The sequence below is a fragment of the Talaromyces atroroseus genome, assembly GCF_001907595.1.
Source record: "Talaromyces atroroseus strain IBT 11181 chromosome Unknown scaffold_10, whole genome shotgun sequence".
NCBI lineage: Eukaryota > Fungi > Ascomycota > Eurotiomycetes > Eurotiales > Trichocomaceae > Talaromyces > Talaromyces atroroseus.
Window position 1 is genome coordinate 1,285,109 of NW_017971442.1, and position 26,071 is coordinate 1,311,179.

At 47.9% G+C, this 26,071-nt stretch overlaps 13 protein-coding genes across 13 annotated transcripts, besides 1 other annotated feature; 6 read left to right on the forward strand and 7 right to left on the reverse strand.

Moving 5' to 3' along the window:
• Positions 1–370: 370 nt before the first annotated feature.
• Positions 371–1,750, reverse strand: UA08_07246 (hypothetical protein; the record flags this gene model as incomplete). The annotated part of the gene is made up of 3 exons (XM_020262166.1): positions 371–1,214; positions 1,294–1,508; positions 1,583–1,750. 3 exons carry the CDS (start codon positions 1,748–1,750, stop codon positions 371–373), a joined length of 1,227 nt encoding a protein of 408 aa, XP_020117627.1.
• A 495-nt stretch (positions 1,751–2,245) lies between these two features.
• Positions 2,246–2,351: a repeat region (Identified by RepeatMasker using a combination of RepBase library and repeat library created with RepeatScout).
• A 319-nt stretch (positions 2,352–2,670) lies between these two features.
• On the forward strand, positions 2,671–3,646 carry UA08_07247 (hypothetical protein; the record flags this gene model as incomplete). Its single annotated transcript, XM_020262167.1, has 4 exons — positions 2,671–2,933; positions 2,992–3,113; positions 3,179–3,472; positions 3,615–3,646. The coding sequence occupies 4 exons, from the start codon at positions 2,671–2,673 to the stop codon at positions 3,644–3,646; spliced, it is 711 nt and encodes a 236-aa protein (XP_020117632.1).
• A 479-nt stretch (positions 3,647–4,125) lies between these two features.
• Positions 4,126–7,032, reverse strand: UA08_07248 (hypothetical protein; the record flags this gene model as incomplete). The annotated part of the gene is made up of 2 exons (XM_020262168.1): positions 4,126–5,024; positions 5,232–7,032. 2 exons carry the CDS (start codon positions 7,030–7,032, stop codon positions 4,126–4,128), a joined length of 2,700 nt encoding a protein of 899 aa, XP_020117633.1.
• Positions 7,033–7,612: 580 nt separating this feature from the next.
• Positions 7,613–8,864, reverse strand: UA08_07249 (hypothetical protein; the record flags this gene model as incomplete). Its single annotated transcript, XM_020262170.1, has 3 exons — positions 7,613–7,927; positions 7,981–8,554; positions 8,620–8,864. 3 exons carry the CDS (start codon positions 8,862–8,864, stop codon positions 7,613–7,615), a joined length of 1,134 nt encoding a protein of 377 aa, XP_020117687.1.
• Positions 8,865–9,235: 371 nt separating this feature from the next.
• UA08_07250 (hypothetical protein) lies at positions 9,236–10,335 on the forward strand (the record flags this gene model as incomplete). The annotated part of the gene is made up of 3 exons (XM_020262171.1): positions 9,236–9,373; positions 9,434–9,483; positions 9,537–10,335. The coding sequence occupies 3 exons, from the start codon at positions 9,236–9,238 to the stop codon at positions 10,333–10,335; spliced, it is 987 nt and encodes a 328-aa protein (XP_020117688.1).
• A 420-nt stretch (positions 10,336–10,755) lies between these two features.
• On the forward strand, positions 10,756–11,360 carry UA08_07251 (heat shock protein, mitochondrial; the record flags this gene model as incomplete). Its single annotated transcript, XM_020262172.1, has 4 exons — positions 10,756–10,758; positions 10,931–11,152; positions 11,215–11,273; positions 11,336–11,360. 4 exons carry the CDS (start codon positions 10,756–10,758, stop codon positions 11,358–11,360), a joined length of 309 nt encoding a protein of 102 aa, XP_020117685.1.
• Positions 11,361–11,790: 430 nt separating this feature from the next.
• UA08_07252 (hypothetical protein) lies at positions 11,791–13,929 on the reverse strand (the record flags this gene model as incomplete). The annotated part of the gene is made up of 3 exons (XM_020262173.1): positions 11,791–13,209; positions 13,264–13,355; positions 13,410–13,929. 3 exons carry the CDS (start codon positions 13,927–13,929, stop codon positions 11,791–11,793), a joined length of 2,031 nt encoding a protein of 676 aa, XP_020117686.1.
• Positions 13,930–14,324: 395 nt separating this feature from the next.
• Positions 14,325–16,088, reverse strand: UA08_07253 (hypothetical protein; the record flags this gene model as incomplete). Its single annotated transcript, XM_020262174.1, has 3 exons — positions 14,325–15,282; positions 15,333–15,806; positions 16,015–16,088. 3 exons carry the CDS (start codon positions 16,086–16,088, stop codon positions 14,325–14,327), a joined length of 1,506 nt encoding a protein of 501 aa, XP_020117691.1.
• Positions 16,089–16,686: 598 nt separating this feature from the next.
• Positions 16,687–18,102, forward strand: UA08_07254 (hypothetical protein; the record flags this gene model as incomplete). The annotated part of the gene is made up of 3 exons (XM_020262175.1): positions 16,687–16,847; positions 17,024–17,892; positions 17,948–18,102. 3 exons carry the CDS (start codon positions 16,687–16,689, stop codon positions 18,100–18,102), a joined length of 1,185 nt encoding a protein of 394 aa, XP_020117692.1.
• Positions 18,103–19,536: 1,434 nt separating this feature from the next.
• Positions 19,537–20,475, forward strand: UA08_07255 (hypothetical protein; the record flags this gene model as incomplete). Its single annotated transcript, XM_020262176.1, has 3 exons — positions 19,537–20,067; positions 20,125–20,256; positions 20,314–20,475. 3 exons carry the CDS (start codon positions 19,537–19,539, stop codon positions 20,473–20,475), a joined length of 825 nt encoding a protein of 274 aa, XP_020117689.1.
• Positions 20,476–20,805: 330 nt separating this feature from the next.
• UA08_07256 (hypothetical protein) lies at positions 20,806–21,699 on the reverse strand (the record flags this gene model as incomplete). Its single annotated transcript, XM_020262177.1, has 2 exons — positions 20,806–21,513; positions 21,571–21,699. The coding sequence occupies 2 exons, from the start codon at positions 21,697–21,699 to the stop codon at positions 20,806–20,808; spliced, it is 837 nt and encodes a 278-aa protein (XP_020117690.1).
• A 293-nt stretch (positions 21,700–21,992) lies between these two features.
• Positions 21,993–23,069, forward strand: UA08_07257 (hypothetical protein; the record flags this gene model as incomplete). Its single annotated transcript, XM_020262178.1, has 4 exons — positions 21,993–22,094; positions 22,149–22,763; positions 22,823–22,904; positions 22,999–23,069. 4 exons carry the CDS (start codon positions 21,993–21,995, stop codon positions 23,067–23,069), a joined length of 870 nt encoding a protein of 289 aa, XP_020117683.1.
• A 355-nt stretch (positions 23,070–23,424) lies between these two features.
• UA08_07258 (hypothetical protein) lies at positions 23,425–25,207 on the reverse strand (the record flags this gene model as incomplete). Its single annotated transcript, XM_020262179.1, has 4 exons — positions 23,425–23,793; positions 23,876–24,123; positions 24,180–25,051; positions 25,116–25,207. 4 exons carry the CDS (start codon positions 25,205–25,207, stop codon positions 23,425–23,427), a joined length of 1,581 nt encoding a protein of 526 aa, XP_020117684.1.
• Positions 25,208–26,071: the final 864 nt, after the last annotated feature.

Consider the following 26,071-nt stretch of genomic DNA (forward strand, 5'->3'; position numbering starts at 1 on the left):
TCATGAAGTGTATACAGTCTTGATGACTAGCAAGGTCCCAAAAAGTCACTATCCAGAAGGGAGAAAATAAAAGCATCAAATATACAAAGATAGAGTACAGGAATGGAAAGCGAAAAATAAAACCCCCCACCTAACCTGGCCGAGGTGAAGAGAAGATGAAAACAAGAAAGTTATTTAATATCAACGGGTGTTCGGTATGGATAGTATAGATATATGTCACACACAAAATGAAACTTTGTGCAAAGTTCGATGAAGCGAAAAATGGTGGTATCTGGCGCGTGATAATCCAAATGATACGTTAAATTTTCGGAAGATGGGAGGATGCAAAGCTGAAGGTTGGATATTTCAAGGGTGCAATCAACTGCCTTTTTTATGATGATGTATATGATGACGATGTGAATTTGTCCGGCCATTGATCTTCTAACTCGGTTTCGCCAATAGCGAATTTTGGTAATGCCAAACGGGCACTATACCGGATATTCTCGGTGAATGCAACCTCAACCGGAGGAGCGAGATGTTCGGAGATGTCGCTGTGGTAGGCGGATAGACCGACAGGGCGATGGTGGTTGAAGATACCGGGCTCGACGGACAGACACACAGCACCCTTGGGCCGCTCGTTGACGCCTTCGCAGATATCGCGCAGCATGATGTCGTAGGGTCCGTCGAACTTGTTCACGCCCATCTCATAAAGAATGCGGCGAGCGCCTCTTTGGGAGACGGCATAGACCAAGGAACAGATCTGCCCCATGACATGGTGAGTTGTTCGAGTATGATCAGGGAATATTTCACGTGGATCACGCTCCTGCTCCATTACGTGCAAATGGTCATTCTGTGGCACAGTTTCGTCATCGTAATGTATCACACGGCCGCGGGGTAAAGTTTGAGACTTCTTCGCCTTGTCTTCATCCTCGAGGTTGATATTTGGGGCTTCAGTACCGCAATGGCCAATCCAGAGTACATCCCAGTCATCACCGTACGGTGACACTTTTGGCAATACAGTGCGGGGGAGCTGGCCGAAAACAAGCTCTTCCGGCTGGCCACCTTGGGATGGGTCATTGAACGAAGGGTCTGCGTAGGTTTTGAATGATCCTGCAAGTGGTTGTGTCAAGACTCTGGTGGTTTCGGCGAAATCATACATTTGATCGTGGATGCGCACGTCCCAGTCGGCGTCATCTTCGAGAATGAGGGCGGAGTCCAGATTGTTCTCGACGACTCTGTTGTTAGTTAAAGAAAATGCCGTTAGCTTTGAATGGTTTAGAGAAAAACTGCGGAATGTAGATGACTGCAGCTTACGCTCTCACTGCGTCTAGGTGACTCCTCCAACTACCAATATTGCCCGATCTCTGACTTGTATGGCTTGCTGGCGGAGGAAGTGACTTATCCAGAACTTCACTGCCCATTTTACCCTCAATGTAATCCAACTTCAAGTCCGACATGGACGACATAAGCGCGAGGGCATCACGACGGTCTGACCGAGTAGGCAGGTTGATAACATAAATGGCACCGAACTGCGATGTTGAGCGAAAAGGTCAGCGTTATTCTGCTAGGAGCACACGAGGGTTCTTCTCCTGTTGTCACTCACCCCTAAGGTGGAATTCTTGGCATCGTTTATTAAATCCGCACCGGATGAGCGTGATCTGGACGACGACCTCGATGCAGGATATGTCTCATAAGGCTGATAGAGAAAGTATATCAAAGCAAATAGAAAACAGCCGACTATAAGGGCCTGGCCTAAAAGTCGGCTCGGCATGGCCGATTGCGCTGGAAGCAGGATGTGCTCAAAAGGTGAGGTGAAATGAGCGTGGGTTGAGGCAAAGTGTCAACATTAATGGCAATTACGGTCGAAAAGCAGCCCTCAATTGGTATGAGTCGGGGAATGCCAGCATGGCCGAGAAGGGGCGCCTGGGGGAGGGGAAGGAGACTCGACGGGGATGCGAGGTCGAAGTTGGACGTTGGCCTGACACTCCAACTACGTATCCGTCCAGAATAGGGAGGATAAGGAAGGAAGCTGGCGCCTTCCCCAAGTGCACGGATCCACGGTCAATCGGTGGGGAAACACGCCCCTGCAAGCGCTGTGATTGGCCGCACGGCAGAGGGCAGCACGTTTTGGGACGATCGCTTCCAGATTGCACGAGCTGATTGGTGCGGGATTTGTTCTGGCTCACCGCTTACATAATGTTTCTCCTATCCTACGAGGGCACTCAGTGGCCATCGCTATTCGTGATGCATACTTTTATAAGTTACTTGTATACTTACATACTTACATGCTTACATATAATCTATAGATATAGATATAGATATAGATATAGATATATATATGTATTTATTTATACATATATTTACAGACATATTAGATTCATCGTGGCATATGGATGTCTCCTGTCATTACCAAATGCGGTAATGCTCCTTCCATTTCTATCAACACGGAAGGTGCCCTCGTGCCTTCCTTACGGGCAAACACCAGGTGCTATAGAGCAACCCCTGAGAGAAACACGAACTTTCATAGACTGGAATATACCTCCCCAAGAAACTAAACTGTCGAATCGATGGCGCAGACATTGGACTTCTCGCTCCGCTGCAACTCCCTCACTTGCAGGAATACTCTGAATGACAGAGCGGTCGTCACGACTTGTTCGTTCGTAGCCCTCCATTCACACCGCTCGAGAAACCATGCTGACCACCTCGGACTTGGCTAGGCACATCTTCTGTTTACCTTGTGCAGAAAGTCTCGGTCTGTCTCGACGACCACAGCAGAACCGGACCTGTCCAGCGTGTCAAGCGAATCTGCCCAACCCGGACGACGTTGTTTCAACGACACTTAACCCTACAGAAGATTACAAGACAAGCGTGCTCAGTGGCTTGGACCCAACAACCATTATAGAATGCGCCGGACGAGCGCTTTCTTTCTGGGCTTATCAGACGACTCAAGAAATGTACTCTTCCTTTTTGACTGTTTACAGAGTCTGAATTTGACAAGATTGCCATCACCAGATGCTACCAAGAATATCTGAGCAAAGGGCTCACGGAAAAATACAGCACGCTGAACACCGAGAAAGAAAAAGTGATCAACAGTGCCAATACCGAGATACTAGGTCTCCAGGGCAAGATTGCCGGTCCGTTCTTGTGCTTTTTACGTTTCTATACAAATAATTCTGTCTAATCGTCAAATGCTACCCAGACATGCAATTGACCCAAGACCAACTACAAAAGAAAATCGAAGAGCTCAGTTCTCTGTATCAAGACAAGTGCAAAAAGCACACACAAATGACAAATCTGTACAATCTTCTGAAAAGTCAAGCCATGCGTTCGCAAATCCAGACTGCGGCATCAGACTCGGTATCTCAAACCCTGAAATCACTGCCTCATGCGAGCGCTGCGCGACCTGGAGGACCGATGATGCCACAGACAGCGATGGCCGCCTCACGACATTTCAATGCTTTGTCTTCAACCGAGAAGCCACCTATAAGAAATAGTAAGCAGCAGCTGTTTAGACATCAAAGAAGTGGCAGTGCAAGCTCGAAAAGCAAAGAGGACAGATTGACTGCTGACGCTATGGGGATGCCTCTTCCGCAACTGCCGTTTTCTGGTAATTCCTAAACCTGCATTTACCCTAGTTATACAAAACAGAGAGACTTACATTAATTGATTGGTACTAGTTGCCCAAAACCAACTACCCACCCCCTCGCATCATCGGACACGTCTTCCTGCTCCCCCACGCGCAGCGTTTGTGCCAGAAAGATTGGAACGAATGGAAGAAACACCGTACATTCCGAATCATGGACGTTTTAGAGATTTCAGTTACAATCCTGGCTGAAGAGAACCGGATTTGGTACGTGGTCTGATTCCACTGATATAAGGACTTTTCTTACTGCATGATATACTTGACATATCTAAATATGGATGACTGAGATACGCACGCATGACATTGTATACTACACTATCAGAGAGTAAGAGGAGATGTGAAAAGAGATTTCCCAATGAGCCCCGCGCCAGCAAATAGTAAAAAATCTATTTCAATGAGCACTCGCACGATACAAATTCGCCGTATACACAGCTTCCATCACATGAGAATGTATACAAATCGAGTAGTCAAACAATCAACAACAAACGGGAAAAAAACACACGTCAAGGAACCCACAGCCTGACAAACCCAGTGACCTCCTGACGACACGTAACGCAAGTCCCAAAATTATTCATGGCAAGACTGATTCTGCAATCTTCGCACACGCAGAGACATCGACAGGGCCATGTAATTATCGAACGCGGACTGGTTTGGCATATCACGCATTGAGGACCGTCACTCCCCAGGCCCGCAGCGCCGGTTTGCCACGATTCTTGAGTGGCTTCTTCTTCTGCTTCTTCTCGACTTCGCATGGCTGCGTCTTGGCGGCGATTGAGAATTAGTCTTTCGAGGATTTCTGCTTCTTCTTCGGCTGTCGGGCGAGTTTTCTCATTGTTGCTATCGCCGTTGTCGCTGTATGTAGCAGAACGGTGGTGGTAGCGCACGGGCATGAGGATGCGTGCTCGCTCGCGCTCGTTGTGAAGACGGAAGCGGCTGCGGGTCATTATGCGGCCTTCTTTCTCGGCGAGGAGATGCGCGGCGAGGATGCGCGCTTCTTTCTTACTTTCTTGATCGCGAGGGTCGAGTAAGCGCGCAAGAGAGGATGTGTCCAATAATGACTCTAGTATTGGAGTTCCTTCACGTGAATAGGTGCGAGGGAAAGGTTCCTTCTGTGTGGGAGTGCGACGGCCATCAGAGCTGTCGTATTCCTCCCATTCGGAATCATTGGTTTGCATCGATATCACACTGGTGGTATCTTCAAGCCCATCATCTGAAGGCATGTAATCGGCAGTTTCATCCTGATTGCCCCACGATCCACCGGCTGTCCACCAGCTGTAGAGCTTGTTATCAAGGCGAGTCTCATCTGTATCCCCCCAGTTCGATTGGCTGTAGGCCTCTCTCTTGCGCATTTCCTTCTCCACGTCAAATTCATCATCCTCTGGTAGCTCCAGTTCACCGTCATCTGTTAAGATCCAGAAGTCCAGCGATGCTTGTTTGTCTATAATATTTGCCCTCTGTCGTCTTTTATTAAGCCCAATGAGGCGGGCCATCCACTGTGGACGAAAGGTGATGCCCAGTAGGTCCATGATTCTGTTCAAGCCAAGAACAAACCATCTCGCCACCAAATAAAACGTGCCCCTCAAAAATGCAAATCCATGATAACACCTACTTGCGCCGTGCAATGTACCAACGCCGCCGAGACTGGCCCGTGAATGAGAGCGATTAGCGCTTTTTAATTTCTCAATCTTTTGTTCCCGTCCATATCCACTCTCCCAGTTTTCTGCATGTGGTAGAGGCATCTCGAACTTGAAGCTGGCTGCGTTTTCCCAGCGAGCACCGGGAGTACCGCCCCAAGTTCTTGGACTTGTTGACGCTCTTCCGTGGGCAGCATCAATCTCGGCAAGTCGATCCTCCTCTAACCAGGTTCTCTGGCGAGCTACTACGCTTTGTTCCTCATTCAAGAAGACAGCATCGCTTGCAGCAGTCAAGGCTGTATACCCAATGCGTAGTAAAGTGGTGTAAAAGTCTTCATGCATATTGAGACGCACATTGCGAATCTGACTTGATCCTTGCATATTCTCGTGAGCCAACGCAAACCGCTCACGAATTGACGATGGCTCTGGCAATCCCGGCGGCAAAGAGAATGCGCTGATTAGAATAGCGAGTCCATATATACAAAGGCAGACTATAATTCCCACTAGTATTAGAAGATGAGGAACGAAACCCACGATGCAAACAGTTGGGAACTTGAGAACCCCTGCGTCAGCGCTGAGAGGCGAAGAACCGAGGAAGCCCCAAGCCATAGCTGCCATGTAACACAGTCCCCAGATAGTTGTATTTATCAGTCTGTATCGGCTTTGCTTCCCAAGGACATCGAGAGCGTTGGAGCAAAGACTATTGCAGCATGAGATGAGGATTATGAGTAATAACTCTGGCGTTACATTCAGCTTCTCCAAAACTTGATTGCGGCTGAGCAAGTGTAAGGTTGTTGCATTATCTCCTGTCAGGGGTAAATCATCTCTCGCCGAGCTATGCTTTGCTAATCCGAATATGCCCAGACCTATGGACTGGCTGACCATTGTTTCTGCCTCTGCAAACGCAAGAGAATGTTCGAAAATTGACATTCCAGTCTCGGTGACGACAGTTCGACCTTGCAGGGCACACGAGAGTGTCTCCACGAAATGGCTAAGACAAAGAATCATGAAGACCGACCACAGAAGATTGAATGATCCACGAGGAATTTCCGTACTGCCTTGTCGCCTATTCATAGCTACTGCACTACAAGAGTCTGAATATGATTCCCACGGTAATAGCGTAGAGCTCACAGAGTATAGAAATCCACCACCGGCAGCATGATCGAAGGAGAAGTGTTTTTCCGAGTGACCGTATCTCATGGTAGGGTATTCCGGCGACGTTTGACATCGAATTGCACGCAACAGATTCACGATCTGGGCCAGAAACAAAATAATCGGTACGATACGAAGAGCAAGGCGTTTCTGCCAATGAAGCCTAATGTGGCGTCTCGAGGATGCATATATTGTCACACGGTTGAGGATCAAAGCAACGGAAAAGCACGCCAAAGACCATCGGCTAGTCATGTAACTGAAAAAGCCGCTGAATCTTCTCATTGTCTGCAAGATATCCGTCAAGCTGAACGGACTTTCTGGTATAGCATTGTCTGCGATCCCCTCAGCCAGATGGTTTGCCCCAGTAGCCGCAGCTGCGGCTGCGAGATCGCCTTCTCTTCCGTGCCCAAAGCTAATAAGATTGTTTAGACCAAGAAAGCGCGCAGCATTGTGTGGGAGCGTAGCAAAGGAGAAGGCTTCAACTTGTTGGATTGCGTTCCAGGGAGCTTTCAGAAGCAAGAGTGGATATGATGAGAAGCTGCCAGCCAGAGTGGCGTTGGAAGCAGTACTATTATTATTGGAGGCCGCGGCCAGTGAAGGCGTGGAGGAACTGAAAGCAGACATTGCTCTCACGGATTAAAACGCGTCACGAAACTTGGGCAAACGAGCGCAGAGTCAACTATTTTGCGTTTGTGATTCACCTGACACGCTCGCTGGATTAGCAATGGCCCATTAGCATTCGCCTGGAATGGGCAGGACTTGGGGCCCGACACCTGTGAGGCGTCTTCCCTCGGTCATATCTCGTCAGAGAGCAGAGCAGCAGTACGCAGTGCACGCTGTTTCCAAGCGGTTCAGGAGATGTGGAATAATATAGAGCGTTAGGGATAATAATGAGTGCGTAGTTGAAGGCGTGTCGGACGGACAGCGCGGGAAGATGACGATAAAGTTGGTCCAGAGTCCAGACTCCAGACTCCACCCGCCTCGCGCCCCCACCAAAACATTCGAAGACGTATCTACGTTCTATACTATACTGCGTAGGAACAGGACATGTATTTCCACAAGAAAGAAGGATCTGGATTCATTATATAGCTTCTATATACTGCAGCCGGTAGCCTATGTTCGTATATGACTGCGAAGTTGATGCTGGGTATCTTGATTGTAGTCTGTAACTAGTTAATATATTCGCCAAACGCCTCGTCAGACATCAGAAAAAGAATGCATTTCCCTGAGCATCTCGCTTGGCCGAGGTCATCTTCTCCAGAAATTCCTCCCCAGGCTCGTACTCCCGCCATAAACTGGCTGGGAAGATGTGTTTGTTCCTCTCGTACCATCGTCGGTCCACCACCTTTGTCAATGACGGGTCTGCATTGGCGCCTTCAAGCTCCTCGTCATTTGGCCGTGAAATAGGGCCATCGCCGTCCTTTGCAACTGGTGCATTTGCCGAAAAATCAAATAGCAACCCCCCGGCTTTGCTAAAACTAGGCACCTTGTTCACGATAAAATAATAGAATTCATAATGCTGAGACAGCGTCAGTACGCATTGGAGTCAAACGGGGAACTGAGTGAGCTTACATGAGGTATTATAATATCTCCTCGGACAAGCATGAGATCGTCAACACCGACCCGTGCCCATTCTCGACGTTGATCACGCTTTGCACGACTGTTTTTCCGTGAGCCTCCTACTCCAAGCTCAGCGCCGACTTTTCGACACCGGTCGAGAAATAGCCAGACATGGTCTCCTTTTTTAACCCGGACTTGTCCAGCGGGAATAATCGTGCCCTCGTAGAAGACAAACGGTATTATAATTTCTGTTGCCTTGGTGGCCTCTTGCATTGCCAAAAACTCTTTGCGCAATGCGTCTCGTGCCTGCGCCTCGGCTTCAAGCCCTGCTTTTGTGAGCGTCCTCGGTGGTGGTGGAGCGTTCGGGTTGGCGGTGATCTTGCGCGGCGGTGGCGCAGGGCTTCCTGCTAGGCGTGTCGTTGACGCAGGTTGCGACGACGAGTCGCGTGGCGTCGCTGTAGCCGAGTCCTCGCCAGTATCATTGCTTTCTTCGTCGTCTCCGAACGACAGTTTGCTCTTTGCAAGGGCCTTTTTCTTCTTCTTCGGCCGACCCCCTTCAGAGGTGACAGATCCGGGAGTCAGCGCACTGTTCTTGGTCCATTAGCACTGTTCCTGCACTTTTCACAAAACCAGAAAAACACTCAAACTCACCCATCCGTTACGTCGCCTTGTGATGGTGTTCCTGTCCTCGAGGTTGCAGATGCATATATTCCCAGGGATTTATCATGCGCTTCTTTCTCTTTTTGTTCAAGAACCTCTGCTCGACGTTTGCGAAATTCCGAGAGATGCACTAAACCGACCGTTTGCGATTTCAGCAAGTCCTCCGCGGAGAGTGTTTGATTGGTGAATGATCGTGGAGTCGACGTGCGACTAGGTGGATCGGTAGAGGAGGGCATGCTTGTACACTGAATGGAGAATGGGTGAGTTGTCTGTCGGCTCTTTTTCCGCGATGAAGCGCAAGAAGGCTCGCTCTTCTGATCCGCAGCGCCAAGTTTTGCCTGAGACCACGTGACTTCAGAGGGATGACTTGAAATCTAGCAGCTCTAAAGATCAAGACAAAGCGACGAATTGACCCAAAGTAAATAGGATCCTTTACAGCTCTGGAATCGCTCTGGCAAAACAGATGTGAAGCTTTATCGACGCTAACTGCGATCTGGGGCAAAAAATAAAGTGCTAAAACTAAGAAGCTCCCGCTTCCGCAGGGACCAACTGCACAGACAACAAACAACCACAGCTCTTCCATTGACCATCTTTGCGTGTACCCAGCATGGAGGAAGACGACGACGATCTCTATGACCCTGCGGACTCGTTCCCGCCCCAGCAAGAGCAGAGCAACTATAACCAGACTACCGCAGAAGCAAACGGCGGGGACTCGTACGAGTTCGAAGAAGAGGAAGAAGACGAAGTAATTTGCAGCCTCCACCGTGAAGATGTCGCAAGACCCGCAAGGCTTACTAGTATCTAGGACGATTTCAATATTATCACCGAAGCTCCTGCAGACGCAGCTCCGAATCTGTGAGTCCGGTCGTCGTGGAATGCCTTGAGAGTCGCTCGCTAATCTTTTGAAGTGCACATCCGCGACACGCCACATTAATAAACGAGTCTCAGCGATCTGCCTCGGCCGAGATAAAACCGTCTTCAACACCTTCGATCCCTGTGAAAGCCGAGAGTGTGACTCCTGCGCCTGTTCAGGGTAGGCCCGTAGCGACACTCAAGTCTGGCACGGCGTATCCGCCCGTACATGTATCAACGATTGATGTGAATGCCAACCCAGTCCACCCAACGACCGGCAAACCCATTACATCCACAGACCTTGATGCGGATTTCCCGACAGAGGAGGACAAACCATGGAGACTCCCGGGCACTGATATCACGGATTTCTTCAACTACGGGTTTGACGAGTTCTCCTGGGCGAGTTACTGCCTCAAGCAGCAGGAACTGCGCAAAGACGTTACAGATCAAAAGAAACAACTAGAAGAAATGCAAACTTTTATGTCTATGGGAGGCATGCCGGGGATGCCAGGGGCTCCAACGCCGACGCCAGCTCCGCCAGCTCCAAGCGCCAGTGCTGGAGGTATGCCGGCCATGCCGGGGATGCCGGGGATGCCAGACATGTCGCCGGATATGATGCAGGGAATGCTAGCCAATATGATGGCGCAGGGTCTTGATCCGTCGGCAATGGATCCGATGGCGTTTATGCAAAATGTGCAGGCGATGATGGGAGGACAGCCTGGCGGTGGCCAGCAGAATCAGGGATATCCAGCACAAGGCAGCCAGCAGCAGATGGGCGGCTATGGGGGCTACAATCAGCAGGGAGGAGGGTATGGCGGAGGCCGTGGACGGGGCGGAGGAGGTCGGAGATGGTGATGGAAAAAAAAATATATCCATACTAGGTTTTATAGTTCCGGACGGACTGACGGTAGTTATTGGCGTTTTGATATATGATCTTGATAATTTCACTGCAGAAGATATACCCGGCCTCCTGTGCTCATCCAAGTATTGCTCGTGCTTACCAGCCAGGCTTCATCGAGTTTCAATGTTGTAGTTTAGCCCAAAACAACCCGGCAAGCCTCGGCTTTAGTTTCCGTTGGTGCCTCGCTGCCTTACGAGCTGCCGCCGCCCGGGGAAGTCTTGGCATTCTGGAAATTTCTCACGGAGTAAACCTTGCCTTACCTGAACTGAAGCCTTTCGATTTCTTCCATCTTGCGATTTCCCTTTGACTTCATTTTCTTTCGCTTCACGAGCTTTCAATTTGCCAATTACCGCAAACTCTTCCACTTATTCACAATGGTACGTCACTCGATATCTTCCGATACAAGCATTCAAGCAAGCTTCGCGCAAAGCTCTTCTACCTCCTTCCTTAGGGGAGGGAGGGAGCTACAGAGATTCCATTCATCACCGTTGTACAACTTTCTCTCCATGATTATTTCTCACTAACTATCTTTCCTCTTCTACTTTCTAGGCTCTTCGCAACGTCAAGAACCTCGTCCCCCTCCTGGATCGTGTCTTGGTTCAGCGCATCAAGCCCGAGACCAAGACCGCCAGCGGCATCTTCCTGCCCGAGAGCACCGTCAAGGAGATCAACCAAGCTACTGTTCTCTCCGTTGGCCCTGGCGCTCTTGACCGAAATGGAAACAAGATTCCCATGAGCGTTGCTAGCGGTGATAAGGTCTTGATTCCTCAGGTACGTTGTTGTCAGGATCCTAGGGTCTAGTTTTGAGCTGTGGACTGACTTATTGCGTACAGTTCGGTGGTAGCCCCGTCAAGGTCGGCGAGGAGGAGTACACCCTTTTCCGGGATTCCGAGTAAGTTTTCCTTCAAATATTGGTTATACTGGGCGAGATGCTAATGATTTCTTACTTTCCAGGATCCTTGCTAAGATCAACGAGTAAACATACTTCCACTCGTTATCCCACCTTTTCCTTTCGAACAATGTACTATATTGAACTTGTATTATCACGCCCGGAAAATGGGGGGAAAGAAAGCTTCACAGATCCCCGGCGAAGAAGGGGGGCGGGAAAAAGAAGAAAAATTACTACTTAATACACATCTACACTGGGAAAAGTCTAATGATTCCGGCCCATGTGCATGCTTGACGTGTTGTCGTTCCAGCGGATTTTTTTTTTTTTTGCATATTTCATTGAATCTTCAACCTTGACTAACAATACATGTACTTTCATCGTGGAAGGAGAGCCTCGAATGTGTTTGCTAACAGGCTCTAATCAACCTTAACAATCTCCTCTCTAAATATATCCATCCATGTCATGAAATTTGATCTACTTGTACTTTCAGCAGAAGACATATAGTTTATATATAATTACGTTAGATCAACAGCCCAGTCGACCAGTCGACCTGCCAGTCCATCTCAAGAGTTTGGTCAACTCTTTTGAGCACTCTGTCGCCTAGGATTTTCTCAAACATATCCCTTCTCATCGTAGAAGGCATTTCAACGAATCTTGATAGCCCATTCGATTCGTGGCCAGTCTTGAGTGTGCTGAGAACGACCTGCGCAGCGAATGAATTAAGACCTGCCTTTCGAAGGAATACTTCCCATTGGGTCTGCTCATCGGGGCACAATGAAGATATTCCCTCTACCTCATGTGAGATGAAGTGCTTTGCAGCTATCGACATGATCCATTCAAAGACATGATCAGGTGAAGTAATCAATACCCTGACGGTGCACAGACGACCCAGAGACATACAGAATGCAGTCAATTCCCTTATAGACGATAGTGTATTGATACACAATTTAGTGGGCGATCGAATTAGCACATAGAGCATTTCGTACCGCGGTACGACGCGAACAATTCGCGCTTTTAATGGAGATTCTATTCCCGGGGTTCCCTGCTCTGGAAGATATTTCTGTGTCGTCTCATGCGAGCTAGATAGGATGATGCCCGTTGTTGGCGAGACGAGCAGGTCCGCTTCCTCGATGACATGGGACTGATTAGATATACCCCCTTTGGGTGGATAGGGATATGTAAAGTCGCGGAATATTAGTCGCGTAGACTGAGAGCTGGTTGTGCTTTCGAAAGATCGGACAAGGGCGCTCTCAGTGCGTAGTAGGTGTGTGGATAAGATCAGAGTAAGCGGTGTAGCAGTTGGCTTCATCGATCCGGGGTACGAGTAGAGGTTCTGGGTTTCGTGTGTGTGGAGTGGAGGCGAGGATAACTTGACAGGTTGGTCTGGTTTCTTGAAGATACTGCTTTCGTCTGTTCCAGGAAGCCCGTTGCTGTCCTCGGACAGGCTGCTGAAATACTGACTTTCACTTCCAAGCTTGCGGCGCTTATTTCTCTGACGTCTTGTCTGCATAAATGCTGACAGCGTACCCAGAGAACCAGGAAGAGGTACCGGAAACCCTGTAGGTTGAGAGAGCGGTGTCGTTCGTTTAGGGGCCTGCTCTGTCTGTGTTTTTATAAACGATGGAGAATCTGTAGGATTATTGGCAGTGACAGGTTGTCTGGGCGTATGTTTCAATAATTCTCCGGCTATAGATGCTTCAACGTATCCTACCTGTTCTGGACTTATACAGCAACGAGTCATATTCTGCGGCACATTGTTTCTAATAGGATGGCCTCCCACAGTTTCACATGATGTTAGAGAATCCTTCCGAGAATCTAGGTCCCTCTCGGTATCAGGACTCCAAATGACATCAACACTACTGTCACTGCTATGGCGGTATTCTTCCTGCCCTTCAGGTTCAATATAAAGGGGAGAAGTAGGTCGTCGTCGAAAAATCTCCTAGATGATAATCTGAGAACTGATACAACTATCCGAAAGAATGTTTGTACTCACTGAAGCCAGATCTGACTTGATGTACAGCCTTTCAATCTCCTCCTTGTGTCGCCTCTCGTCCAAATATCCCATGGCCAACTGCAGAATACGCGCTGTATCCCTTGAAGCGTCCAATTTATCAGTATTCAGGTCTCTGTCAAACATACTTGGCAATTCCCAGAAATAGTCAGGGAACTCCAGGCTTTCGTCAAGATTTGCTTCTTCTCGATTGGCCAATTCAGGAACCAGCTCGTTCATTATAGCTATAGGATTATGCCCCTTGCCAAATGTCTTCATTGCTCGTTCCTCTTCGAACGTGAGCAATGGAATATCAACTTTTAAATCATGCCTTGGGCTGTATTTCAGGGATGCGAAAGAATCGAATTCTTCAGGAATAGACCTGGCATCGGCTTGTAGCGAAGAAACGTCCTTCAGAACAGATGATAAAAATCTAGCACCATCCCTGTCAAGCTCTAGTTTATCGTTTCCTGCTGTTGGGGGGTCGAGGTTGGACGGACTCGGTGTCAAGTCTTCTGTTGTGGAGGTTATGTATGCGAGTTCGTAGTCGCGAAGTTGACCAAGAAGATCTGAAGGATCGAGATTTAGATGGTCAGTTGCAATGCGTTTGGAGCGGGCATAGTCGAGGATAGATAACTCTTCCAGGCTGTCCATGCTGTACATTGTCATGATGAAGATTGCGAGGGTTCTTGGGCAGGCGGCAGTGACAATTCTGTTGATGGTTGAAGTATGGGAAGGTGGGCAGGAATACCGTGATGACAGCCGGTCACGGGCTAGGTTCATGCAACCACAAACAATAGATCCCAAGGCAGCAACAAATTAGGCATTGGATGTTTCGGAAGAATTGTTACTTGCAGTGGTTACTTCTCGTTACATATCAACAAATATCAGCATAGGCGGTTCCAAATGTTGTAGATAGTCAATACTTAAGAATAGGCTGAAGAAGGGCTGGTTGAATGATTTTTGGAGAAAGAAAAAGATGCTATGTCCCAGTCAATCGAACAGGCCATACCGTGCAATATAATTATATCGTAACATAATATACAATCGTCAATCCTAGTCTATCAGCCCAGTCGACCAAAACCAAGGGTCGGCGGTCCTAGAACCAGCTCTTGTATTTCCTCTTTCACACCGCCTAGTCTGCTTGCAACCCCTAGAATACCAGCTTCCACATCTCCCAGAGCGGCCGCCAGGTCTGCCAGTTGGCGCGTGGCAGTTCCAACACTGGGGGCACCGTCATTGCGATTGCGTGAAGCGAGAAAGTCGTTGATTTGCCTGTTCAGCGAACCCTCCACGCCGTGGAGGTGATCTTCGATTTCTCTAAGATTCCTCTTGTAACCATCAAGGACACTAGACATCTCATCGGAGCGATGAGAGAAATAAGCTACCAGGTTAGTGGGCACACCGTTAATTGCATCGCTTGTTGATGGGTCGCCTTCGACACCTTCCGGTAATGCCAGGGTGCTCTTTCGATGTTGGATAGAAGATCGAAGTGTCTGCCGCTCGGACAGCTGTTGTTCTGATACTGACCACCAGCCTCCGCTCGTTGATTGATACTGCAACGGCAGCTTGAGGTTGTCAATCGCACGGAATGCAACTTGAGCTTCCGCTGCGTTACGAGTTACCATTTTGCGAACAGCATCGATTTCGCGAGCATCGTTCTCGAGAGCGTGTTGCATCGTTTCAAGTTTTCCTTCAACAAATTCCACGTCATTCGGAATCGTGTTGCCTTGGTTGGCAATTGTAGGAATAAGATCTGAAACTTCGTTACACATGTTCAGTTGATTTAAGACATATGTATCGATCTGCTCAATTGTTTTCTTTATTTCGTCCGCGCAGCTATCATACTTGGTTGTCGGCAGGAGATTGCTAGCATCTATTCTGACTCCTTGAACAACGGCACCTTGAGTCGCTGTGGTGGATTGTGGTTGTTGAGTAGTTGTGTTTTGAGATCCAAAGATAGACAGTGTAGGTTTCTGCTGTTGCTGCTGCGGCTGTTGAGCCGTGCTTTGAGTATTTCCACTATATGAGCAGTTAGTAGATGTGTAGATGTTGATGTGCTAGTTACTTACAAAAGACTTGTTGTTCCAGTAGTAGATGGATTCGTGCCAAAAAGCGATTTAGTTTGAGTTTGAGGCGCAGCTCCCTGATTTCCTCCGAACAGACTACTTCCGCCTGTCGTGCTTTGTTGTTGGGTATTGGTATTACCAAATAAGCCTCCCCCAGCGGTTCCTGTCTGCTGTGTACTCGTGTTGCCAAACAATCCTGAGCTGGGCGTTGCAGGCTTCGCAGTATTTCCAAAAAGACCTCCGCTCTGCGGTTGCGTCGAAGCTGATGAACCACCAAACAACCCCCCGGTAGCCATGCCGCTCTGCTGCGTACCGGTAGTACTTGTTTGTCCACCAAACAACCCTCCGCCACTTGTCTGTGTATTACTAGGGGCTGTGTTTCCAAAGAGAGATCCGGTGGCAGGTTTCTGCTGATTTGAGAATAAGCTCGCTGTGGCAGTTTGTGTGGTTGCGGGTGCCGCTGCTGTGTTCCCACCACTATAGAATATGTTAGCGATAAAATGTTCAAAATTTCATCCAGCCTTTTGCTCTTCCTCTCTTGTTAAGCCCATAGCTATGAAAGTATACACAAAACCCTTGAGCATCACAGCCTACGACAGCTCCACGAAAGCAGAGTCTGCAGTCGCAAAGAATAGAGAATCACATAGCTCTCAGTATCAAAGCATTGGTGGGACGGTTCACTCACAATAACGAATTGGCCGTCGATGTATTGATGGATAGGCCACCCGAGGCTGGCGTTGACGGTTTTGCAGAGAACATTATAGATATCGGAGCGGAGTCGGGTTTCGTGCTTCAAAATCAAATGCTGGAGCAGCGCGTGCTGCAAAACTGACTGGTTCGCCCCTTGCTTGGGCAGCTGGAATGAATCTCTTGGGTTTGTGCCTGCGCGAAGGAAGAAACAACAATTATTGAAAGCTCGGAAGGAACCAAGAATGCCAAGAACAGAGTCCAGCCATGCCTAATAGGGTTAGCTTAGATGTGCTTGCTTGCTCTGATTCTGATTTTGAAAGCACTCCAAAAAGAGATGAAATTACTATCCATTTGCTTGGCTCATATATAATTGGTTCTTCATGTATCTTTTAACCTAGGCTCAGTCTCCTGTTCTGGCATGTCGACTTGTCGCATCTTGCAATACAAGTAAATGTAGAAGCTTAAAGAATTTCTACTAAGCCATTTATGGACTAGTGTGACAATAATGTCCATGTTGAATGCTGCACGTCTTGAAGCATCCATGATTCTATAGCTGCAGACTGGAAATTGCACTCATATCTGATCAGTCAAGGACGTATAATAGTACAAATGTCCTTGCCAGTTGCACAACGTCAGCCCTCGACGACTCTCCTCGTTCCGTGCAACCATGACATCTGAGGATGCACAAGCGGGTGTTGATGCTTCTGCAGAGTTGAACCTCTCGTGTGTAGCAACTTACAATGCCCCAAATATATCGACATCCACACAAAGTGATGTATCGACTCAGTTACAGACAATAGACTCCAACTTTTTTAAGAGTGCGGAATGGTGAGCCGTCCAGTTATGCAAAGGCAAATCCCTCAAGCGTTAATGAAAATTATCTATAGGACCGCAGACGGAACCTCGGTGGTCACTGCCTCTGCAGATAATCATATCAGAACATTCATTTTGTATTACACCCCTTCGCCGATTTAATAGTTGTAACATTCGCTCACAAACGGCAGGCCGCCAGATCTACTCGAGGAGAGAGAAAAGCCTCTCGACATAGACGCTTATTCAACAATACCATCCACAGAGCCGGTAAATGCAACCGCAATATATCCTTTCTTTTCTCTTCAGGATCCCTCTACAGCACTCATACTAGCTTCGGTTCGAGACCACCCAATCAGGCTATCATCGGCGTTGTCCCCACAGACGCTGGGCACTTACTCTTTGGTAAATCCATCGACCGAAGCTTTTATTTCACCGCATTCAATCTTGTATCCGTCCCATCTCGGGGGCTCTCGTTTTATTACAGGGTCCGATTGCTTAGTATGCATTTTTGATGTTTCGCGCACAGGGAATGAAGGGCCAATCTCTCGGTTACCGACGATCCCAAGTAAACGAAAGCAGATCGTTGGTGGTGGTGTCGGTATGAAAGGAATTGTCTCTGCGCTTGCTATGAATCCTGCCCAGGACGGGATACTAGCTGCTGGTACATTTACCAGACACATTGCTTTGTATGGCGCCAGAGGGAGTGGTGAGCTCATCGGAACATTTAGCGTTGCAAAATCCGAGGCCGACAAGCACATAGGAGGTACGGGGATTACGCAGCTGCTGTGGAGTCCGTGCGGAAAATACTTGTATGTGGTTGAACGTAAAAGTAAAGGCATCCTGGTATACGATATCCGAGTCACGGGTCAACTTCTAGGATGGCTTGAGGGGAGGGAAGCTATCAGCAACCAGCGAATGAAAGCAGATGTTATTTCTACTGGTGAAGATGGCTCGCATGAGGTATGGGCTGGAGGAACAGATGGCGGTGTACGCATGTGGAGGAATCCCCATGTCAGTGTTGGTAGCAGCGAACCGGATTTTACTTTCAAATTGCATGATGGTGAGTATTTGTGAGCAACGTGAATATTCCTGGATATTACTAATTTCTATTGAAGAGCCGATTACAAGCTCGGTATTTCATCCAGGCGGCAGTGTTTTAGCAACATGCTCAGGGCAAAAACAATTTCCTGCTTATGATGTCGGTGATGGCGATGTTCAAAAATCAGTCTACTTGAAAGGCGATAACTCTTTGAAGATATGGACACTTTGACGCAACACATAGCTGAACGTGACAACATGCGACAGAGACTTTGTTCCGCATCACTAATTGCAGTGAGCCATTGCCAAAGGTCTACTCTGGGTGTTATGGGAGAGTGGCCTTCTATGCCAGGATCTCAAAAGGAACTGCTCTAGGTGTCAACATATAGTGCGATTTGCTCGCAGCTGCTGCAAGGACAACCCCTATCAGTAGGTTACTGCTGTTATGAATAAGGACATTGAATGTTAAATTGCATCTGCCATGTGAACAATATTATGTTTATATACATTCTTACCGTACCACCGCAATCGTGTATAACATGGACGCCGAATATATTTGCGAGCAGACTGGATGAACAATTCAATAATGTGCACGCTTTGTCTTGGATGACCTTCAGAACCCGTTTTCAGTCCCGTGTGTACGATACAAGTCTCTTCCTTTCGAGGAGCAGGCAAGTTGTAGAAGATATAAAGTAAGTATATCCTTGTTGTACGTTGTTAAATATAGAGTCTAATCTATCCTTAGAATTAAAGTTGCCGCTAGTCATGCATACGGATGATCTCCCGTGCGCCACCATAGCATGACATAAGCTAAGAGACAATGCTAATTGACGAAAGTAAAGAACAGACATTCACGTCTCTGCACAAGTGAGCTAGCTTTCAGACAAGACTTTTACATGCAGCTTAAAAATTGCTTACAATAAGACCTGAGCACCTGTTTCAAAACTGTTTGTCAGCAGTACCTTTGGTATAACTTCCAAACAGCTACCTCAGCCTCGCGAAATAGAATTATGAAAGTTGAGTAGACTGTATTAGTAAACAAAGACGCCTAATCGAGGACAATACCAGCCTCCTGTATTTATTCCTTCGTCGAGACAAAGGTCACCAATAAGACAGACCAATAAGAAGTAGAGACGGCTCTATTGCGCCAGTTCTAGATGTCAGCGTCAATACCTTGGCAGGCTCAACTCCTCACTTTATTATGTAAAAGGCAGATTGTTTATGTTGGCCAGAATGTGTTCCGTGTTATTAAATGCGGTCAATGGCTGGCGACATCCATTGACAGGTGACTCAGAATTCAAACCAATCGTTTCAAATTACACAAGCAACAACATCAATCCCAATTGTTCTTTGTGCTGTCTTGATTACAACAATAAGAGCATAATTTGGATGGCTGGGGTAGTCTGCTTAGACCATTCTCGAACAGTTACAGGACTCGCCTATATAAACCCCCCGTTGTTCCCTCTCTCATCTTGCTCTTGCTCCTGCTTTTGCTTGGGCGCGATTCCATTGAAATCCTGCTTCATCCCGTTCGTTTCTCTGTTCAACCATCATATTCCTCATTTCTATATTCTAATGCTAGAGGCACTACGCTCCAGGTCATTTTTTCCTTTGTTGAGATCCTCCATTGAGCTCGTTCAGCGGCTTCGAGTCAAAGACGTTCATTATGTGCGACTCCTTCAGTGACCCGAACTGCCTCCCAAGCCTCTACTACCAAGAGGGTGCAGAGCTCCTCGACTTTTCGTCTGCAGTGGGCTTCAGCTTTGAAGCCTGGGGCGTTCCTGAGAAGCGAGGCCGCGAAAATACTCTTTCAGAATCGTCCTCAAAGCCGACAAAGACACGAGTGCGCCTCCCAGAATCCTCCGCAATGGACATGAACATCACAAAACGAGATCCTGAGTTCGACATGTGGTGCATCGATGACCTTCGAAATCCCAGAGAATCTGGTGCCAGCACGCAGACAATCTGGAAGAGCTGGGAAGAGGCGCAGAAACACGCCTGGACCGTGGTGGAATATGCACCGCAGCCCTCTGGTACTGATATCCCAGAGGACGAAGACTCCAAGCGTGCGATTGTGGCTGCCATCAAGTCAGCTATGTGGAGTACCGCATACGCGCTTGATGGGAAGGATACTATCAACTGCCACTATAAGAATCGACGTGATCTGGTTTTCGAGTATCACGCGTGGAAACTCTTAGTAAGTCCGAGCCAAGGCTGAAGCTGGGAAAATGAGCTGTACTAATTTCGTAAATAGGATCTTCTCATCAAGCGCCACAGGTTTGGGCAGCTGGAGTTCTTTGAGCCAGTTCAGCCAAAGACTAGCAAAGTCACCAGCCGTTCACCAACGTTCAATGAACGACTGCATGATGTTCTCCACACCTTAACGGTAAGTAAATCAGGGATTCAGCTACGAGGTCTTTTACTGACTTGCAGTGTCTGTCAGGCACACAAGAGCATCGTCAAGCGCATCATCGCGCGTCCTGCTAGCCGAGTGTTCATAGACGATCCCATGAGCGAGGGCGCTAGGGTTTTGGCAAACCGAAAGCTTAATGAGAAAAGGGGAATTCAGATTGCGCAGGCCAAGAAAGCTAGGTATTCGGTTTGAAAATGGAATGAGGATAGTCAGATTCTCATGTTTCGCATGGTTTTTTCCTCTGGCGGTCCTTGAGTCTGGTACTGGTTATATTCCTCACTTCAAGGTCTTCGATAGCAACTGGTATTCGCAGCCATGGAGATGAAAGGCTTTCAAATTTCCTTAGCATCCATTGACATTGACTATAGTTTCTAGATACCTAATTTCTATGTTCAGCATGAAGTTATTTTGTCTTTGTGACTTGGAAACAATTCTCTATTTACATGTCCACTGTAATAACTTCCGGAGACTCGCATATGTGTAGAGGAAAGAAAGATCAAATCACAAAGCGCTGTATGTCTTCTAAGGCACCTCAATGCCGTACTGCTCGTATGGGAAGTTCTCCAGCGTAGGAAGCAAACGACCCCATCCATCATTCAGCTTGCCAGGCTTACCCGAACCATTTCCACGGGAAATGCGCTCCCCCTGCAACGCCTCAGCTTCCTTTTCAGCATCCGTCTTTTCTTCCTCCTTGTGTTCTCCAGTAAGGCCAGCGAGGACTTCCTCCTCGCGGCCCTTGTATTCATTCAGCAAGCCGGGATGGGGACACCAGACAACCTGCATTCCGGCTCGTCGACCGGCCTCAACACCGGGAACGGCATCCTCAAAAACAAGACATTCCTCTGGTTTTATCGGTCTCTCCCCTTTTGCGCTCAGCTCTTCATTAATGGTTTCCAAAGCAAGCAAGTATATATCTGGCAAGGGTTTCCCGCGACCCTTGCCAATTCGCGGATCGTCGCCCACGACTTCGTTTGATTTTGGGAATAGAGAGAAGAGTTCCTTCAGATGGCCGGTCTTAAGCTCAAAGTTCTTTCTATGAGATGATGTGGCTAGAGCAATGTAGATTGGATGGCCGGTCTTTGTTGTGGCATGGAGGTCATTGAGCAGTTTCACCACACCGGGCAACGGCGCGGCAGAAGGGAAAAGCTTTTGCTGCAACACAGCCAATTTCTGCGAGTATTCCTCATGAGAGATTGGAAGTTTTGCCCAGTCATGGAAGATTTTGACGGCCTTGATATCTCCGGTCAGTCAGGTGTCTTCTTCGGAGGGCGAAATAGTAGTACGTACTTCGGGAGCAGGTCTGCCTTGTAGCTGAGCCTTGATGGACCATGGCAAATTAGGCTTGCCATATTCCTCTAGAATAGAATTGGTGATAAACGTGTATATATCCTCGGTGTTCAGCAGGAGGCCATCCATGTCGAACAGACAGGCTCGAATGCGGGGCAGTCTTGTCGCAGGGCATTGCGGGTCAGTACGCTAGTAGCCATGCTGTGAGGGAGACGGTGATTCTGTTTACATACTCTGGCGATGCCATGGCGAATAATTCAAGACTGTAACGCGTGAGAAAGATCTTGTGTCTCGTCCAGGCAATTGCGAGTCTTGGAAGTTGGCTGTCTGACTCAGCCAAGCTGCTGCCGCCTGCGGGGAAGTTTTCGTCTCCGCAACTTTCACCAATCGATTCTACGATCAACAACGTTTCACGCGCTCCCATGGCGAGACCCGACTCGAACGAACCAGAACACGAACACACCACCGATGCAGACTCGGAGGATGAGTTCCACGATGCCCGTTTCCCCGCCGAGGAAGAAGCTGTACGTCTGCTGTCTCACCTCTCTGCAGGATTGCTCAACTACTAATCCGAGAAGAAACTATTAGAGGAATCAAATACGTGTAAAGTCGAAGCAAACAAACAGTTCGCTGCCGCCGCCTATTCAGATGCCATCTCGACGTATGACCGCGCGCTTGCCTCTTGTCCAAATTACCTAGATTACGAGATTGCCGTTCTTAAGAGCAACATTTCGGCTTGCTACCTGAAATTAGAAGACTGGAAGTCCGCCGTTGACTCTGCGACGGCATGCATTGACAACCTGGACAGGTGTCTGCCCAAATCGACAAAGACCGAGAAGGATGACAACGCAGCAAAAGAGCCGAGCGAGGGAGAGGACGCGGTAGTGGAGCTGTTGGACGACGAAGAAGATGAAGCAAAGCAGCTGGAGCGTCTTCAGTTGGATGATAAGCGCCGTGACGATATTAAAAGAATCCGTGCCAAGGCACTCATCAGGCGAGCGCGTGCAAAGACAGAACTGGATGGGTGGGCGAATTTACAGGGCGCAGAAGAAGACTATAAGGAGCTAGCGAGCATGGATAATCTTCCTCCCCAAGACCTAAAGATTGTGCAGCGGAATTTGCGTGAATTGCCGTCAAGAATTCAGGCTGCGAGGGAGAAGGAAATGGGAGAGATGATGGGCAAGCTGAAGGATGTGAGATTTTTGGTATCCCCGTCGAGACATATCTGCTGTTGCTGATGATTCATGAATAGCTTGGGAATGGCATCCTAAAGCCCTTTGGGCTTTCGACGGATAACTTTAAATTCATCAAGGATGAAAGTACCGGGGGATATAGTATGCAATTTCAGCAGGGAGGACAGCCATGAACGATATAATCTTGGACACGCAGCTGAATCTTGATTGAGTGACATTGTATACATCTTTATAGGCGTACCTATGAAAGCCCCGGGCTACCATGGTTTTCAGGTATTGCCAAAGAAGTTGAGTGGCTATAGTTAGAAGGAATCTACAAACGAATAAGTTGATCTACATTCTGCGCAAAAATTCAATCCCAGTTCTTCCTATCTAGGTAGTTGTAGACATTCGTAATAAAACACAAGGTCTTGATAGAATCATTCGACATTGAATCAGGGGAATTCAACATGTTGAATTCCACCAATTCAGGATTAGGATGTGTATTCATACCAAATTCCATCCCGCTTCATTCTGAACACAATATGCCTTCATTCATATTTGCCATCCTAGCCTCTCTCCCATGTCAACAGGGACTCCGAACGCCTTTGTGGCCATACTACCTTCTCCCCTGTCATCGATTCGATTTCCGATTGTACTGCATCAAATGGAATGAAGTAGGCTAAGTTGCAATCGCCAGATACGCCATAAAGTCTCCCTCGCTCTCATGCCTACGAGGGCAGGTAATCGCCCATGCCTCTACCTTCTTTAATGTCGGTTGGCCGTTCTTGTAAAAAGGAATAGTATCAGCTTTGAAGCCGCTTACAACGCCCATGGTGTAAGCCCCTGACCGAGATAGCTTTGCAACGACGTTGATATGCTTCTCAGCATCCTTCGAGGCCGCCAATGAATCCACCTCCCAAAAGTTACATGTTGTATCCTCCCAGATTGGGGGGTTCACGGCGCTCTTCTGCCAATAGACCTCCTGGGGCCTCTTGTCTGCTAAACAATCCACCTTGATCAATGCAAGGTCCATCATGAGTTTGTCCGTCTGCAATGAGCTTGTTGCATACTCTCTCCAGCCGAGTTTTGCACTGCTTACTGATCCAATATAGGGATTCGCTTTGGACTACCTGAAGGTCCCTGGTCAGGGATGCAAGCCTCGGCTGGTTGAGTATCAGAGAATTCTCCAATCTTTGAGAGAGGCTGGGTTCCGTTTCTTTGACTGCATCGACTATGTCTAGTGTTGTCTGGATTCTTTCCTTGGTCTTTGTGATACGATTGAGCAATAGAGTTTCATGCTGCCTGCGACACTCCACATCCGGCGACTGAATACTAATCTCTTCAGCAGCCGGCGTGCTGAAACACGTTTCTTCGTAGCCTAGTAGGGGGTTTAATGTTAGCAAGCTTCAATTGTGTACAGTGGTTGAAACTTACTAGCAAGTGCCACATGCGCATTTGTAACTCCAAACGTTGTTCTCCTCTTGGTATCCTTCGCCTCTGTAATAATGTAGCCACCCATTGTTCCTGCCGGTGATGACTCGTGTTGCTGACTGATTTCGCAACCTGGTATAGGAGGTCTCATATACCTTCCAACAACAACCAGCCGCTCATCTTCCAAATCACCATTACAGAACAATGGACCTGCTCGTTGGCGGATCTCAATAGGAAACTTTGCTGGGAGTATAGAACGCATTCGTTCTTCCAGGAAATCCCATACAACATCCTCTGCATTTATCGCGTCAAAAAGAATAACCGTCGTCCACTCATACGCGCGTTCCCCTGTTGCACATCGGCCAACGGGGATCATAGCCTGGAACATGGGAGGACGGTTCTCAAATAACTGAAGAATCTGCCGGCGATAGCAATGTCCCTCGTTCCTGTTTGCCTTCAATTCTTGACTGTCGGAGTCGGGGGGCGTACAGATATGAGAAGTGTTTGTATATCTCCAGTCAAAGAGCTCAACGCCAATCTCTCCCCTGCCTTCAGCCGCCCGCTTTGCTGCTGCATAGATCTCGGTTACAGCATTTGTCCACATTTTACTGTTGCTTGTTTCTTCGTCGTAGATACAGTCGACAATGACGCGTGGTAGCATGGAGGTGCCCCATCGTTGAGCTCGATACATGACGGCAGGATCATTTGGTCCGCGAGGAATGTTGTGGGCGTCAATAATCGTGTCGATACGTGACTTCAGTTCCTCAAATTTGGCTTCGGTGATTGGGTTGGCGTCGTTGTTGGCGATGGGTTCAGATCTCACAGATGGGCGAAGGAGCCGGGGATACCCTGCCCGGAGGCCAGTGAGTATCAACCTGTTCAACAGTAATGGTCTGGCTCATATTTGCTTCTGGAGACCTCAGCGTCGTCGATTTGTACCCTGTCCGTCTGAGAGTCGTCGATTTGGACTTTGCGGATTTGAGCCTACATGCTGGATCAGCTCTGGTTGTACGAGCCCTCGTCCGTGCCATCTTGTTTTGCAGATGAACAGCAAAGGCTGGAAGTAGGTATGCATCATTGCAATCTTGAGAAGACTCCAGAAGACTATATATTCTTGAGAATACAATGACTTACCTAGAGATCTGAATGTAGGTCTTCCCTTGATGTGAATTTGAATTCCGACCAAGCAAGATGTGACCTCACCCTTTATAGTCATTTGCCAGTATCTAGATCTCTTTGTCGCAGACAAGGAAGATGATCTTCAAAGAGGTTATGAAACAACCGTGCATCTCTTCTTCTTCTTCTTCTTCTTAGCTTAGCACAGCATATCCTTATCATGGAATCATGTTTCCACGTGTCTGCTTTCGTTCTCTATTGTTGAGTTTAAAGAGCTTGCCTTTCAAGTTTGAGATTTTCTTCCAGACACAATATAATCTGAAACCGCCCCGGTATCTTTAGATGCATCTCATTAGAGGACACTAGTGTTGTGTCATCCTGAGACTGATAGATGACACGCCTAATTAGATATAACACATCACGCGATTGAAACTTTCAATATTTAATTAAGAATATAGAAAATTTGCAAGGAAATCTTCTAATTTTCCCTACTTAGAGCTAGTACTTCACGATATGAACAGGGGAGTTACTTCGTTCGTTTTTCTGTTTCGATATAGTTCTGTCATATTTATACCTCTCGCTCTTCCAAATATATTCACCTTTAGGACTTTCTTGATGAGAGATTTGCTACGTAAAGTCGTGGATAGGCTGATTCCCCCCAACCAGACTGCTTCTTCGGATATCCCGAGCTACTTTCTTTGCTTTTTCCTCGGTGAATAAAATAAATGCATTTCCCCCGCATTTCAATGTCGGTCACTTCCAAATCATATTTCTCGGAG